The sequence below is a fragment of the Mustela lutreola genome, chromosome 16 (assembly GCF_030435805.1).
Source record: "Mustela lutreola isolate mMusLut2 chromosome 16, mMusLut2.pri, whole genome shotgun sequence".
NCBI classification, from domain to species: Eukaryota; Metazoa; Chordata; class Mammalia; order Carnivora; family Mustelidae; genus Mustela; species Mustela lutreola.
This window is the reverse complement of record NC_081305.1, coordinates 41,127,300-41,141,856: the sequence shown is the minus strand read 5'-3', so window position 1 is coordinate 41,141,856 and position 14,557 is coordinate 41,127,300. Positions and strand designations below refer to the sequence as shown.

The window sequence follows — 14,557 nt, the reverse complement described above, 5'->3', positions numbered from 1 at the left end:
GGGGTTTGGGGGCTGGAGCTGGGTTCAGCATCCCCTCGGTGGATTCAGGGTGAGGACTCAGGGCTGGGCCTCCTGTGGGCAGGTGGATGGCATGCTGGACGCCACCAAGCGGCCATCATGATCATTGCCTGGATTCTGTGTCTCCGCTCTCCATTTCCAGAAGGAAAGCCCCCTTTTTTATTTGTTTATTTATTTTTTTAAAGATTTATTTATTTGAGAGAGAGAGAGAGAAAGGGAGAGAGAGGGATGCAATTTGGGGGAGGGGCAGAGGGAAAGACTCCTCCAGCAGCCTTCCCTTGCTGACTGCTGGACCTAGACAGGACTCCATCCCATGATCCCGAGATCATGACCTGAGCTGAAACCAAGGGGTCGAGGCTTAACTCTCTGAACCACTTGGGTGCCCCAGGGAAGCCCCTCTTTGATGGATGTGTTATGTGTGTCCATGTGCCCAGCTCAGGCTGAGCTGTCTCTGAGGGATGACACGAGTTAAGATGTTTCTTCCCGGTACACCCCCCGCCCCTGTCTCACTACCTCCACACCCCGGAGCCCCTGGGGCCCTGACCACAGCCTCCTTCCTGCCCCTCCGAGCTCCTCCTGTCAGATGGCAGGGCCACTCCAATTGGAACCTGGGGAAGGGGGATTCCTGGACATACGTGACCCCAAGCAGGGGGATGCAGCCTCAGTTCCATGTCCCACCTTTGTTAAGTTTCCAGAGCCCATGGTGGAGGCAGAAAGGGGGTGGAGCCACACAGGCCAGCATGAGGCTGGCTGGGAGCCAGCAGCACGGCCACCGTGGGACCAGCAGGGTCTCCTCCCAGGCCCCAGCAGCATCTCCCCAACATGTGGGAACAGACTGACAGCCATCTCTTGGCGAGATCCACGGAGACAACCTTGGAAAGATACAGAAGGCCGTGCAGCAGACAGGCTGACAGAGAGATGAGGCCTGATAGCAAACAGACAGACCGACCTTTAGAAACAAGCAGCATTTTTTATTACAAACGGGACCGGACATAATCATGGCCACAGCCACCCTTAAAGCTCCAACACACTTTTTCTGGGACCTTTTGAGAATCACTCTGGCTTTGGACAATTTCAGAGCCATTACTGTGTGTGGAAAGTACACTGTTGGAGAAGTTCCCCCTGTGGGCATCTCTTACTCCTCCCCCAAGGGTGGGCAGCCCTGAAAGCTTTAAGGGTTTCTGGTCAAGTGAAGAGAGCCAGGGGTCAAGGCCAGGTCAAGGGGTCTCCAGACAACAGCCTGTAAGTGCCATACCCACGGAGAACCCCCATGCTGGACCCCACAGATCCCCACATGGCAGCTTACCCAGGGAACCCGGGCAGGTCCCCAGAGGGTCTCCACAAAGTGACGCACAAGAAGAGACCCCAGTGTGCCTCCACGGGGACAGGTCAAGTGTCTCCTTTCAGGATAAATGGGCTGGAACTGAGACCAGAGGCCCCAGGTACCCTGAATGGGAGCCTCAGATCCTCTACTCTCCCTGCCTCCTTTCCTGCAGCAGGACCTGCAGACGCCTGGCTCAGGCCCCTGGGGAGAGAGAAAGAGCCCCCAGAGCCCGGGGAAGGGGCCATGTGTTCCCATACCAACACCAAGTGTGGACACCTCTACTCTGGAAACCATGTGCTTTATTTGGAATCTCTTTCCGAGGGAATCTCCCCCCTGGCTCATAGAAAAGCTGCAAACCATGTGGTTTGGTACAAGGCAATGGCTAAGGGACCGCAGGAAGTCCCTCACCGCTGGGGCCCTCGTCTTCCGGGCCTCAGACTTCCCCGGCCATCCTGACTCTTCGCTGAGCTGGGTGTATGCAGCTGGGACTCCTGGGGTCCTGCTCAACCCCCGGGCGTCTTCCTCAGCGGAGGCATGAGGAAGTGGGGATGGGACAGGGGCCAGAGGCTCCCCTCCAAGGCCCGGGCCTCTGTCCCCCACGTAGGGCCAGCGGCACCGAGCAGTCGCGGCTGCTCCCGTGTCCGGAGCGCGGACAGGTGCGGGAGCGTGCACGGGCACGTGGGGTGGGGCTGCCAGCGGCCAGCCGGCCCTGCGCGTCAGTACAGGTCCGCAAAGGGCTTGGAGTAGTTGAAAACCAGGTAGTCCATGTAGTAGAAGTCGTAGGTGCGCTGCCGCTGCAGGGCTGAAAGCTGGGTGAAGTACTGGCGGGCGATCTGCGCCGTGGTCCGGGCCTCCTGCGAGTGCCGGTCTTTGAACCGCGGGAAGGTCAGGTTCCGCGGCGCCCGGATGAGGCTCAGGAAGAAGTTGGCGTCGTCCTCCATGCTCTCGAACTTGCCCACGAAGTCATAGTCGATGAGACAGGGGCTGCACAGCCGGCTGACGTGGTCCCAGTGGATGTCCATGCCCACGGGCCGGTGCACGTCCAGCAGGTACTGGACGAACTCGGGGAAGCGCACGCCAGAGCCCGTCCGCAGTGCCTCCCGGGATGCGTTGGCCCGGTAACGGGCCATGATGGCCTTGCCGAACACGGGGTGGTAGTAGCTATTGGGGTGCTCGAACTTGTCGCGGAAGGCGGAGACCAGCCTCTCGAAGGGCTCGCGGACGAAGAGCATCTTGGTGTAGGTGCTGAGGCGGTGAAGGATGCCCTGGCGATCAAAGGTGTCCAGCCGCTTGAGGGCGCCGCCGTAGTGGACAGTATTGTGCGGGATGTCGGCGGTGGACGAGGCCAGCCCCGCCAGCACCATGAGCACCCTCTTCCAGTTGGAGCAGCCCGCCTTGGGCACCTCGCAGTACAGCACGCGGTGGCGGTCCTCAACGAAGATGCGGGACACGTGGCGGGGGGTGACCGCCCGGCGGCTGCTGCTGGCCCGATACTTGGCACATGCCTCCCGCATCACCCGCTTGCGCTCCTGCTGGCTGCGATGCAGGGTGACCCAGTGGCCGTCGGGGGCCCAGGGTGCCGGCCGCGCAAACACGCCCACTGAGCCGTTGGCCGGGACAGCTGCCGCAGGGGGCATTTTCTTGATAAGTAGCCGCCGGCGGCGCTGCCGGGGCCGGGGCCGGGCCCCCGTGTTTAGGTGGGCTTGAGGCTGGTCTGGCACTGGCAGGTGGAAGTCCCTTGGGGCCCGGCTGGACAAGTCTCCGGGGACCTTCTCCGTCGGTGCCTTTGAATCACCATCCTGGGAGCTGCCTGGTGGGACGTCCTGGAGCAAGAAGAGAAATGGTTATCAGCGTGGACGGGCCACTTATCAGCAGGACACTGAGCATCACACAGGTCAGACCCTCACTATGGCTGGGGTCCCTGTCCACTCTGTGGCCTCAGTCTTTTTTTTTTTTTTCAGGGCGAGGGAGGAGACCAGCTGAGTCTGCCAGATGGGACCCCTCTGGCAGAGCCCACATCCAGTCCCTGAAGGCCCCACCCCTGGCTGGCCACGGTCTTGAGGCCAGAGTTGCAATTGTCTTTTCAGCCACGAGATGGCGCAGGCCTCCCAGGAACCTCTCAGAGCCGGGCGAGGGGAACGGGGCAGGGAGCTGGTGGCCGGAGGAGGCTGGCTCAGATTTACTGCCTCTATTAGCACAAGTCCAAAGCCGCCAGCTAACAGGAAGGGGAAATTCATTGGTCCAAAGCCCTGGGCTTTGTTCCCTAGGCTCCTGGGAATGACCGGTCACGTTTTTCTTTCCAAGAATGGATTTGATCTGAGCTCTGGATTTTCTTCCCTGCCCACCCTACCCCCTCCAACTCGCCCCAGGCTGTCGGTGCTCAGATTTATCGGACTCTCAGAACTCACGTTGTAGGGCTGCTGTGGCCTGATGCTGAACTTTATTCCTGAAAAGCAGAGAGGACAGTATTAGCAGAAGTAACATGTGGCTCCCAAGGACCTGTTCACGGGCCCTTAACAGTTGGGCCCCCAGGCTAGAGGGCACTTGGCGTGGGCTCCATGACAAAGCAGATCAGGGGGGCACGGCTCAGTGTGAGTGCCCCTCCACCCCCCTACCCATATGGAAAATGGGGGTGCAGTAAGATGTAGCCCCACTGGCTCCCAGCTGATGATGCCTTCTTAGTGTCTTACCTCCCGATGTGACCTGGAAGGTCTCAAAAGTTGGCCACCTGCTCAATGGAATAGCCAGGAAACCCACAGCACTGCTCCTCATCCCCATGCAACCTCACTGTCATTAAGTCACAGGGAAAGGACCCTCTGAAAGCTCTGTCCCTCCTCTCTCTCTGCTCCACTGGCTCAGCCCTTGCTCTAGTCAATGTGAGCTTTCTGTACCCCGAATATGACACAATAACACCCATACCTTTGCACACACAGGCCTGGGTGTGGAACACACGCCTTCCCTTGGACTGGGGCCTCCCCACTTGCTCTGGGAATTCCCCTAACCTAAGCACCTACTTTGAGATTTTGGCCAGCTCAGCTGGCCATGGGACTCTGGAGTGAGCTAGCCATCTCCTGTTCGCCCTGGTCTCCTACAAAGGGCTGAGCAGAGCCCAGACACAAAGTGACTGTCTGGCAAGCACTTGTCACTGGATGGGAGAGGAGACAGATGGATGCATTGCTGGCCACACTCCACAACGTTCCTTCTTTCCCCAAGGAGGCCCTTTAGCTGGGTTGGGGCTGAAGTGACCCAGGATAACAAGCTCTGGGGAAGGGAACCCCCACTGGGAGGGAAGGATTCTGCTTCATACTTTGTTTTGGGGGACGTCCTAGGAAAACAAGATGATTTCCTTTGGGGAGACCTGTTTAGGAGTCTTGGCCTCCCTCCCCCATCCCTGACTGGCCACTGAGGCACCAGGGGGCTCTCCCCCTGCTCTTGTGCCATATATATGGCTGCTTCGACCCTGAGGCTTTGGCGAAAGCCACAGTCACAATTAGCACCCGCTACCCTTTAAGGAAGAAAAGGCTTGAACTTCCAGCTGGCATGACACAGCACACCTGACCGAGTTCTGGCTGTTCCCGGGCTATGTGTGTGAGATGTTCTGGCAGCCCAGCAGGTCTCCTGTTGTCTCTGTGTACTTGGCATAGGTCCAGTGGCCAGAACCCAGCTGGTGAAAGAACATCCAGTCCCTGACTCAGGGGGCTCCACCAAGTTCTCCACAAGGTTGTTTTACAGGTTGGTTCTGCCATTGCTGTGACCCTGGCCTCAAGCTGGTCAGTCTGAGGATGTGCCTCTACATCTCCTTCACTCACCAGCTACGAGGGGAGATGCAAGGTCACCGCTGGGATGGAAAGCCTACATTTCCTGAGCCTCCTGGGAACTTCTCCAAGCTCCAAAAGTGAAACAAAGGTGGAACTTGGGCCCGTTGCCTCTTTCGTCTGTTGCAATAGTGTTCTTGGATCCCTTTGGATTGGAAACAGGGGTGTGGCAGAGGACAGAGTGTACATATCTTCCTGGGCATTCCCAATATGTGTGTACCTATGGAGCAACTCTGAAACAAGGCTTCCAGACTCTTCTGCAGAGGCTGAAGGGAAGCTCCATGTAGAACCAGCTGCAACCCGGATACTGAGCGCAAGCAGGGGGTCCTTGGTTCCAAGACAAGAGTCTCTTAGAATTGAGCACCTGATCAGGGTCCCCCTCTGAGCCCAGAGCCTACTTCTCTCCTGCTGACCACCCCTCCCCTGCTCTGCCTCACCCCTGCATGGGCCTCTTGAGTCCATTTCTTTCTGGCATGTGAGGGTTTCCTCCTGCAGCCAGTGATCACAGGTCCCTTCAGCAGAAGGGACGGGCTGCGCACTCAGGTCTCCTCCACGCTGCTGGGTTTCCTTAATTATTTTCTTCTGGTGACGGCAGCTGCCTCTGCTAAACCACCTCTCCTCAGAGTCTCAGGTACAGGAATTTACTCTGCTTGTCAATCCTGTCAACTTGTCAAGGTACGGTGGCGCTTATTTACATTCCTTTTCGGGAGCAAATGAGTCATGCCAGATTTGGCCAAGAGTGGGACTCAGGAGCCACTCACAGAAGGCACCCTGCCAGCCGGTGGAGCTGGAGGAGGACGTGTTTATGGAGATGTCAGGCCCTACAGCTGTGACCTCCCACTAACACTGTCCTCACAGCCTGGAGGGTGGTGGGCCGTGCGGCCTGTCCCATTTTACCTGTGCAGCCTGTGCAGAAGGATGCTGAACCCCAAGGGGTTTTCCAGGTTGGCCCACTTGAAGGCTGGAGAAAATATCCCTCCTCGACCGAACCCGGGCTTGGGGGCATCTCTGACCTCATGGCCACTTTTAACCAATAAAGCCAAGCTGCAATTGCCCCCTTTGAAAAGAAAAAATTGTCTTGTGGAAAACTCAACAGGCCTTAGGCAGAGGCCAAATTTGCCACAAGCTGTACGTTCTTGACCTTTAAACTTATTATCATTCATTTGGCAAAGACGGATCCTATCCCGTATGGCATTTTGGAATAAAGACAGGAAGTTAATGAAGGAAATGTAACAGGCTCCCCTCCTTGCCAGGGGCCCACTGTCCCTACTTTTTCTGTGGAGGAAGGTAATCTTCCATGCATAGCTTGGATAAAAGCCAAAGCAAAGACCACGCCTAGTTCTGAGTAAGTGAAGGTGAGCAGCCTTGGGTGTCTTGAGGATGGGGTCTGGGTATCCCACAATGGACTTCGCTTCAGCACTCTGGACAGCTCCATGGCATGTGGGGGTGGAGGGCAGTTAAGGGCTGCTGCAGCTGCACCCACGAAAGTACCATGGGGCTAGGGAGAACTTGGCTTCAATATAACCACCACCAGCCCCTCCTAAGCCCTCGAATAAACATGCAATCTAGACAGAAACAGCGGGCTTGCTCAACAACATAAACCACAAACCCCAGCCTCCTTTTCCATCTGATGGCACCCATGCCACCACACGCCTCTGCTGTCTCCCTCACCCCCACCCTGCGACAGGGGAATCCCAAGGTCAGTCGTGTCCATGCTCCACGTTCAGGGGCTGAGCTACCTGTCTTCTCCTTTCAACATCACGTTAACAATCTGTGAGAGAGCTCCTTCCCCTGCACGGTAAGAAAAAGACAACCGCTTTCTCGTTCTGGACAGATGATATTTGCAGAGTGGTTGAAACACATGCTGTATGATAGGAGTGAGCGCTGGTGAGAATAAACAAAGCGTGACTCCTTGGGACTGCCAAATGGGCTCCACACTGTGAACTCTTCTCTGGCTCGGGGCTTTCTTCAGACTGTTGGGCTGAAAAGCTTACTGGTTACCTGCCAAGGGGAGGCAAAGGCTGATGATGGTGTATATGGCCAGTTTCTCTTTTTTTTTCCCTCCCTCCCTTCCTTATAAAGACAGAAAACTGACATATCACCTTTCTTTTTTTCTTTTTGAGATTTTTATCTATTCATTTGAGAGAGAGAGAGAGTGAGTACAAGCATGGGGGAGGGGCAGAGGGAGAAGAGGAAGCAGACTCCCCACTAAGCATGGAGCCTTACTTGGGGCTCCATCCCATGACCCTGAAACCATGACCTGAGCCAAAATAAAGGGTTGGATGTTCAAAAGACAGCCTCCCAGGCGCCCCTGTGTGGCCAGTTTCTTATAATTAGGCTGTGCAGTCTGGGTCTGGGGCAGAGTTACCAAGCGGGCTTTGCAGGCACATGGGCTGTTGGGGAGAGGATGCTGCCTACTCCTCTCCCAAGGAACAGGAGAGACACCTGCTGGGTTTAATCCAAAAGCCCCCATCTCTACTGTCCAGGACCCACTGAAGGTCAGGCTGTGTAGACCAACAACACTGGCATGGGCCGAAACAGGACCCACGTTCCCAGAAAGGGTGGGAAGGTGCCATGTGAGCCCTTGGTTGACGATGTTTGAGGAGTGTGACTGTTACTCCAACTGCCCCAATCCCAGCCCCAGGCCCTGATCGTGGTGAGAGGGTCCTGCTGCTCTGAACACTGCAGGCTGGGGAGCAGGCAGGGCTGTCCTGAAGGAGTCGGAACTGCAAAGAAAAAGAGGTGGGGGAGAACAGAAGGGGCCAGCATGGGCCACGGGGCATGGGTGTGAGTCCACAGTCCCTGCTCTGTGCAGAGTTTCAACCCATGGTCCCTGATCTCCAGAACTACCCCCAACAGCCTCTCCTTGGCTCCTTTTCTATGTCTTGGATCTCCTGGTGGCTGAGCCCATGTGTCCACAACCATCTGGGCTGTCTCACCACATGTCCTCTTATGCTGTCCATCAGGCCAGGAAACTTCCAGGGCTTTCAGGCTGGCCTGAGCCAGGGAAGACACTGGAAACAGAGCCCCCACTGCATCTTGGTGTCCAGCATGTGTGAGATACAGAGTCCAACTTTGGTCCTGGCCCAGATTCCCTGGCAGGTGTGTCTGGTGAGCAGCCTTGCCCTACTCTGCTGTGTCCCTTCCTCCTTAGAAAGCAGTAGCTCCTGAACCTCAGGTGTGTGCCAGGGGGCAGCCCGCATGGTGGGGTGGTGTACGGGTCCTTGCACAACGCTGGGGGGCTGCAAGGTGGGAATCTTGGATGCGGGCAGGAGAAAGGCAGCCAGGAGGTTGAGTGGCTTGCTGCGGTCAGGGGAGGAAGCCCTGAAGGAACAGCCAGGCCCCACTCCACAGGAAGCATGAAGGGTTCTGAAGGAAGGGCTCAATTAGCCCTCCACGACTAGGATCCATGTACAGGGAGGGGGGAATCTCTTTTAAGGAATTCGCTCATGCAAGTTGTGGAAGGAGCTGCCCGGGCTGAGGGGTCTGTCTACTCCCACCCAGGAGGTGAGGTCAGATCTACAACAAACCCAACTGGCTGCCTCCTATTGCCATCTGTGGGGCACTAGAACGGGGCCTGTGGCCTCCATGTGGCCACACCAGCTCTGGCTCTACCCCCACCAGCAGCTCAGGCTCTGCCCTTTTGAGACCCACTACCCCCACATCGGCCTCTGATGCCTCGTTGTGAGCTGCTCCCTTCCTCTGGGCAGGTTAATTTATGCAAATGAGATGCAAAACTGAAGTTTAAACACACTCAGCAATTAGCGGGCAGCCTGGACTCCAGGCACAGAATTCAGACGGAAGGAGCCTCACCGAAGGGTCTTAAATTCTCACTTGTGATCACAGGAAAATCCAACTCATTAAATTCTCTGCTCGGGCTCGTGCATGGCCTGGAGACCAGCCTCAGTCCCAGCGGTGCCCACCTCTGCTGTCCCAGGCCCAGGGCAGGGAGACAGGGTTCCCAGCAGGTCTGTGGCCAGAGTGTGGGCCTCGGGCAGAGGCAGGAGGTAGCTGGGCAAGCCACAGGCTCCTCTCCTCCTGCATCAGCCTCTGTGGGTAGGCTCGAACACAACCAAACTCATGGTGGGATGACACTGTAACCCCTGACCTTTGGGCCAGACCAGAGCAAGGGCTTGCCCTCCCTTCACCTAGAGACTCTGAGTAATAGCATATTTTAAAAGAAACGAGAGCAAAAGCACAGCTGTGTGACCTTGGACAAATCCCTTGACTTCAGTGAACTTTAGTTCCCTCATCCGTAAAATGGGATAAAAATGCCCATCTTGCAGGTCCATAAATGTGCACAGTGCTTGGCAAAGAAGAGCTCATGGGAGGGAAGCTGTCGGCTCCTGGTGTTCCCATCACCAGGTCACCTTTGTAGCAGCTGAGTTTTCCCGAGCCCATTCTTCCAAGTCCAGCCCCAGCACCAGCGTGGGGACTCTGGGGTCTGTCTGCGGAGGAGGGAAGAGGGAATCTTCCCGTCTCAGCCTGATGGGCTCCTGACTGCTCTGACCACCACTTGTTTTGTTTAGCGATTCCATTCCCTCGCCTCCGTGATTAGGATCCACGATTCAGCTGGGTCGTTCCCTGTCAGCTCAGCCTTGGCTGTGAATTCCCTTGCAGCTGTCAGAGTGGAGCACTGGAGCTGCCTGTCAGTCAGCCAGCCAGCCGGTGAGCCAGTCTGCAAACCCAGCAGCTGTCCTGCTGCTCCACACCCCGCATCTGTCCATCACGTGGGGGGTGCGCTGTCCCTGTGCTTCCCCCCACCCCCGCAACATGCCTGCCTAGACACATGGGAGGGGTCCCTAGCTCCTGCTCCAAAGCTCTCCTATCAGAGCCTGGGGGTGGGGGGCGGCGGTGATTCCTATCATGTTCTGGGCCGGGGGCGGAGGAGGGGGGGTCCTGCACTGCACTGCACCGTACCTCCAAGTGTGCCTGTGTCCTGCCACGGGACATGGTGGGCTCGGGGTGGGGAGGTGTACTCTCACGTTCTGAGAGCTCATGGTATCTGGCTTAGAGCAAGTCATGCCTCTCCTCCCTTCATGTGTTCTTTCAACACCCATGAACCTGGAAGGATTATCAGGAGCCCAGGAATGCCCCTGCAGAAGACAAAGAACCAAGTCTGCGACGCTGGTCAGTGAAGGCACAGTGCCCCCTGGCGGCCATCCCTGCCGCCCCTGCAATGTGTGGGCAGCAAGACCAGGAGGAAGAACTCAGTGGCGCTGGCCAACGCCATTTGTCCTTTCGTTCCACAGATGGAGCAAAACACACCTGTGTGTGTGGCCGGCAGTGGCTTACACACTGGTGACAGGGTCTTGGCAATGAATGGGACCGTCGGGGCCTCTGCTCTCAAGGAGCTTATGGTCTAGCAGGGAAATGGCAGCAATGGGGTGAGCGACAGTCCACGTAGGGTAGAGATGTCAACAAGCCCAGGGCGCCAGGGGAGGTCTCCTCAAAGTAGGGGCCGTTAGTTGGCACCTAAGGGTAATGAGGGCATTCCTGGCAGAACTTGGTGGTCTTAGGGGATGAAGGGACATAGAGGCTGAAGGTGTCCAGAAATGATGGGACCACTGAGGGTGGCGGGGACAGCAAACGAGGGGTCCTCTGGGCCTGGCAAAGACACCCGATCTGATCTCCTAAGGCCCGAAGAAAGTCTACAAAGGCTTTTTGGAGCTGGGAGCTATTTTGAATTTAAGGACCATTCTGAGATGAAGAGCTGAAGACGGAAACAGAAAGGCTGGTCGGTCAGCGGTGGCTGCCACCATCTGGGGAGGAGACGTCTGAGGCCCGGACCCAGAGGCTGATGGGGGAATTCGGAGGAAGATGGAAGACAATTTCAGGAAGAATAAAGGGGGTAGTGCACTGCTGGATGTTAACACTGGTTCTCGGGCTGGTCGGGAGGGGCTCATTTGCAGTGTTGGCGGCTTCCTGCAGTGTAAACGCTTCCTCCCGGGCAGATTCCAAGCTACTGATGGGAAACGGGGTTGGGTCCTCATGGGCTGGTAACAGCCAGTTCCTGCACGCCACTGAGTCCGCACCACTTGGGGACTGATTGGGAACAGAACAAGGGAGATTTGGGTTTCCAGCGAGAGCATCAGGACGCTGGTGCCATTTCCTAGGAAGGGGAGCTGATCCTCATTGAGTCTGAGACGCCGTTGGGTCTCTGAGTGTAGATGTCCAGAGGTCAGATGGAGGATGGGGAGGAGCTAGGGCAGATGTATGTGTGTGCGAAAGCACAGTCCACAGCCCATGGTTGTCCAGAGCCTGCTGAGGGGGAAGGACCAGCCCTTCTCAGTGAAGGGAAGCAGACCTGCGGCAGCCCATCCCCAGTAGCCTTGGCTGCAGGCCCAGCAGAGTCTGCCTGAGTCTGCCTTTGTGCAGAGCCCACAGGGAGCCCCTCCCTGCCCATAGGGGCAGCCTCCTGACTGCTGCGGCCCAGGCCCAAGATAATGATCGGTTGAGCTCTAGCTGGCTTCAGGATGTGTCTTTCCGGCCGCAGCGTCAATTACCGAGCTGCTCTATGGCGGCCAGACCTGTCACAGCTGCTGCTTTCGATACTCTGAGAGCCACAAAAGTGAATCTGTTCTAGCCGATGCTTCCTTGAAGCACCCCGCTCCCTAGCAGCTCTGTTCCTGCAGCCAGAGCCACTCCGTCCGCAGGGAGCTCTCCAGCCCCCATGGGGGAGTCAGGCTCCTAGAGGTAGGGCTGCAAAGGAGCTGCCCCGGGGCTCAGGTATAGAGACACCAATTCTCGGAAGAGTCCCCAGAGGCTGCATACGGGTAGTCACCGCTGTCCGCGGATTGTACCCAGACGGGCCCCAAGACTGGGGCCCTCCCCACCCCCAGCCCAATGCGAGCTCCCTACACCAGAGCCGCAGCCCCAGGCTCTCCTCCTGTGCCATACAGACCTCTGAACAGCAACGGCATTTCAGGGAGCATCCCGCGTGCTCTGAGCAGAATGGAGCCTCTGTTTGCAAGGGGAAGCCCGGAGGTGCTTGGAGCACCGTGCAATGGGAGGGGGGCCCTGCCACGGGTCCAGGTAGCTGCAATCCACATCGGAGAAGAGAGGGGACTCCCTGTCCCCCTGAACATCAAGTTAGGTCCTGCCAAGGACTGGGTCAGCAGCACCTCAGGAAGCTTCTGGCCAGCTTCCCTGGGGGTAAGGCCTGGAGAACAGCATTCGTCTTGGCCTTGGTGGCTGCTGACTGTGGGGACACCACCGTCCCTGGACATCTAGCCAACACCCACCTTCTCTCCCTTCTGGCTGGCCAGCCATTGGCTCTGCCCAGCCTGGTGCCCTGGGTTCTGGACAGCAGATGGCCACACTGACCACAGCACACCCAGGCCATCCTGGGGAGCAGACACCCTCTCCACTGACTGTCGCACCACAGCGGGCTGGGCTGGGCTCCACACCCCCATCACACATGCTTGCAAAGACTCTCAGATCTGTGCATCCAGGCCCCCGGGGTAGAGGGGCCTTGTGTACACAGAGCTCCCTCTGGGGGCAAGTGGGGAATGGCCAAGAAAAGGGGAGGTCCCAAAGAAAGGGCAAACCTGGAGAGGGTTCTTACAACGTATTGCAGGTGAAGGATAGGGAGCCTGAGTTCAGGCAGCCCAAGAGAAGAAAGGGAGGCAGGGCTGCGGAGCTGGGTGAGTCAGGGCGGAAGGGGAGGGCAAGAAAATGTCTGTGCCCCACATGCTGTCAGAGGGTGGTCCGGGGGGACAGAGAGGCCGACAGAGGACAAGACCCAGCCCTGAATTGGGCCACGTGGACCCAGAGGCACAAGACTTGGGTAAGGCTTGCAGTGAGGAGCTCTCAGCTGGAGACAGAATAGCGTGGGCCAACACAAGCCGCGCATCCCAGCCCTGTGACGACCAGCATCCTTGAAACACACGCAGCCGACATAACGCCGGGTAACAACACCCTCGTTAGCTCTGAGCACAGGAATATTAAGTAGAACTAAACCCGAGAAATGTCACCCAGAATTTTCACAATTACCATGTGCGCTGAGAATTTGCCCAAGTCTTTGAGGCGATCCCTCAGCCGAGACCCTCAGTCTCCTCCCCTCCCCAGCATTTTGGGGGTGCCTCCTTAAGTGTGAGAGGCACCATCTTCCTGCTGGGAGCCCGATGCTGTTTGCCGGGGCGGGGTGGGGGTGCACAGTTCCCGGAAGGCACTGTCTGAGGTCCATGAACCTCCCCCTTCAAGCTCAGCAGGTGTCTTCTGGAAATTAGACCCTCCGGTCTTGCATATAAAATATGGTCCTCCGTAATGGATGCTCCAAGGTGGCGGGGGTCTCTGTGCAAGGAGAGCTGAAGACAGTTCTGAGCTGTTTGCCTGCTTCCTTTGAAGTCCCACCAGCGGCAGCTCTCAGGACGACGACGCGAGCCGTCACAGGCACAAAGACGGCCCCACCCGGATGCGTGATTCTCCTGCAGAATTAAGACTCCCGTCTGGATTCCCTGGCATGTGTTTGGGGTATCTCTTTGCGGTTGTGAACACGCTGTTCCAAGAAACAAAAGCAGCCCGGCGTGTGCCTCCGGCTCGCCATGCCCGTGTGCGGTGCCGACAAGGAGCTGCCGTGGAGGTGTGTATGAGCCCGTCCTCTCTAGAATGAATGATTTGCTTCCCAGGCAAGGGCTGCTCAGCCCACTGAGGCATCTTCTGCAGGATTAAACGTCATTCCTTCTAATGACTTGATTTATGTCTAGAGGTTTGGAGCTCCAAACAAAATATTGTGATGACGGCCATAAATCACGCCAGGGACGCTTACAACGGCAACGAGCTTGTTTTCTGTTTGTTGGGGAGGTGGCTGTAGAGCGAGGGGTGCTGTGTAATGGTCCGCGTGGGGCAGGGAGGGCACAGGACCCATGGAGGTGTGGGCGGTGGGTGGCATGGACACGGTGCAGCAGGCTTGAATGCCTGAGGCTTTTGTGAGAATTTGTGGTTGGAGATGGCAGGGATTTGGGAAGTCCTGGGTGCTGGGGACCACGCATGGGGGGCGGACTTTCTGGGAACGTTATTTCCAGCTCTCAACCACTGTCTGCCCGGCTGTACCCCTAACTAGGGGCGGGAAGTCAGGGCAAGGAATTCTCCCGAGGATTACACCTTTCCTCTGGGCTCAGGACAGCTTCTGGAATACGCTGAGGCCATTTTTCAGTCTGCAGCCCTGTCCAGGGTGGGGAGAGACCTGGATGGACCAGGTCTGCGGGGTTGAGCTCCGCAGGTGCAGGAGGACCCACCCGGCTCCAGACAGATGCCCCTGGGCTGGCATTTCTCACTCTGAGGATCAGATTTCCACCGAGACCTCGCCCTCCTCCTCCGAGAGGAGCTCAGAGGAACACTGCCATCAACGTCAAGGTTCAGGAAGAAACAGGCAGCTCTGTTTCCCCAGTGCCCACAC

At 57.3% G+C, this 14,557-nt stretch overlaps 1 protein-coding gene across 2 annotated transcripts in view; it reads right to left on the bottom strand.

Moving 5' to 3' along the window:
• Positions 1-1,030: 1,030 nt before the first annotated feature.
• CHST8 (carbohydrate sulfotransferase 8) overlaps positions 1,031-14,557 on the bottom strand; it is a 126,114-nt gene continuing 112,587 nt past the window's right edge. Inside the window, exons 3-4 of one of the 2 annotated variants that reach the window (XM_059153250.1) lie at positions 3,751-3,788; positions 1,031-3,165 (exon numbers count right to left, since the gene is read on the bottom strand). In XM_059153250.1, coding sequence (XP_059009233.1) covers positions 2,059-3,165; positions 3,751-3,788 — 1,145 coding nt within the window. In that variant the 3' untranslated portion in view covers positions 1,031-2,058. The remainder of the gene's footprint in view (positions 3,166-3,750; positions 3,789-14,557) is intronic. The other variant, XM_059153249.1, reaches the window with a different exon arrangement.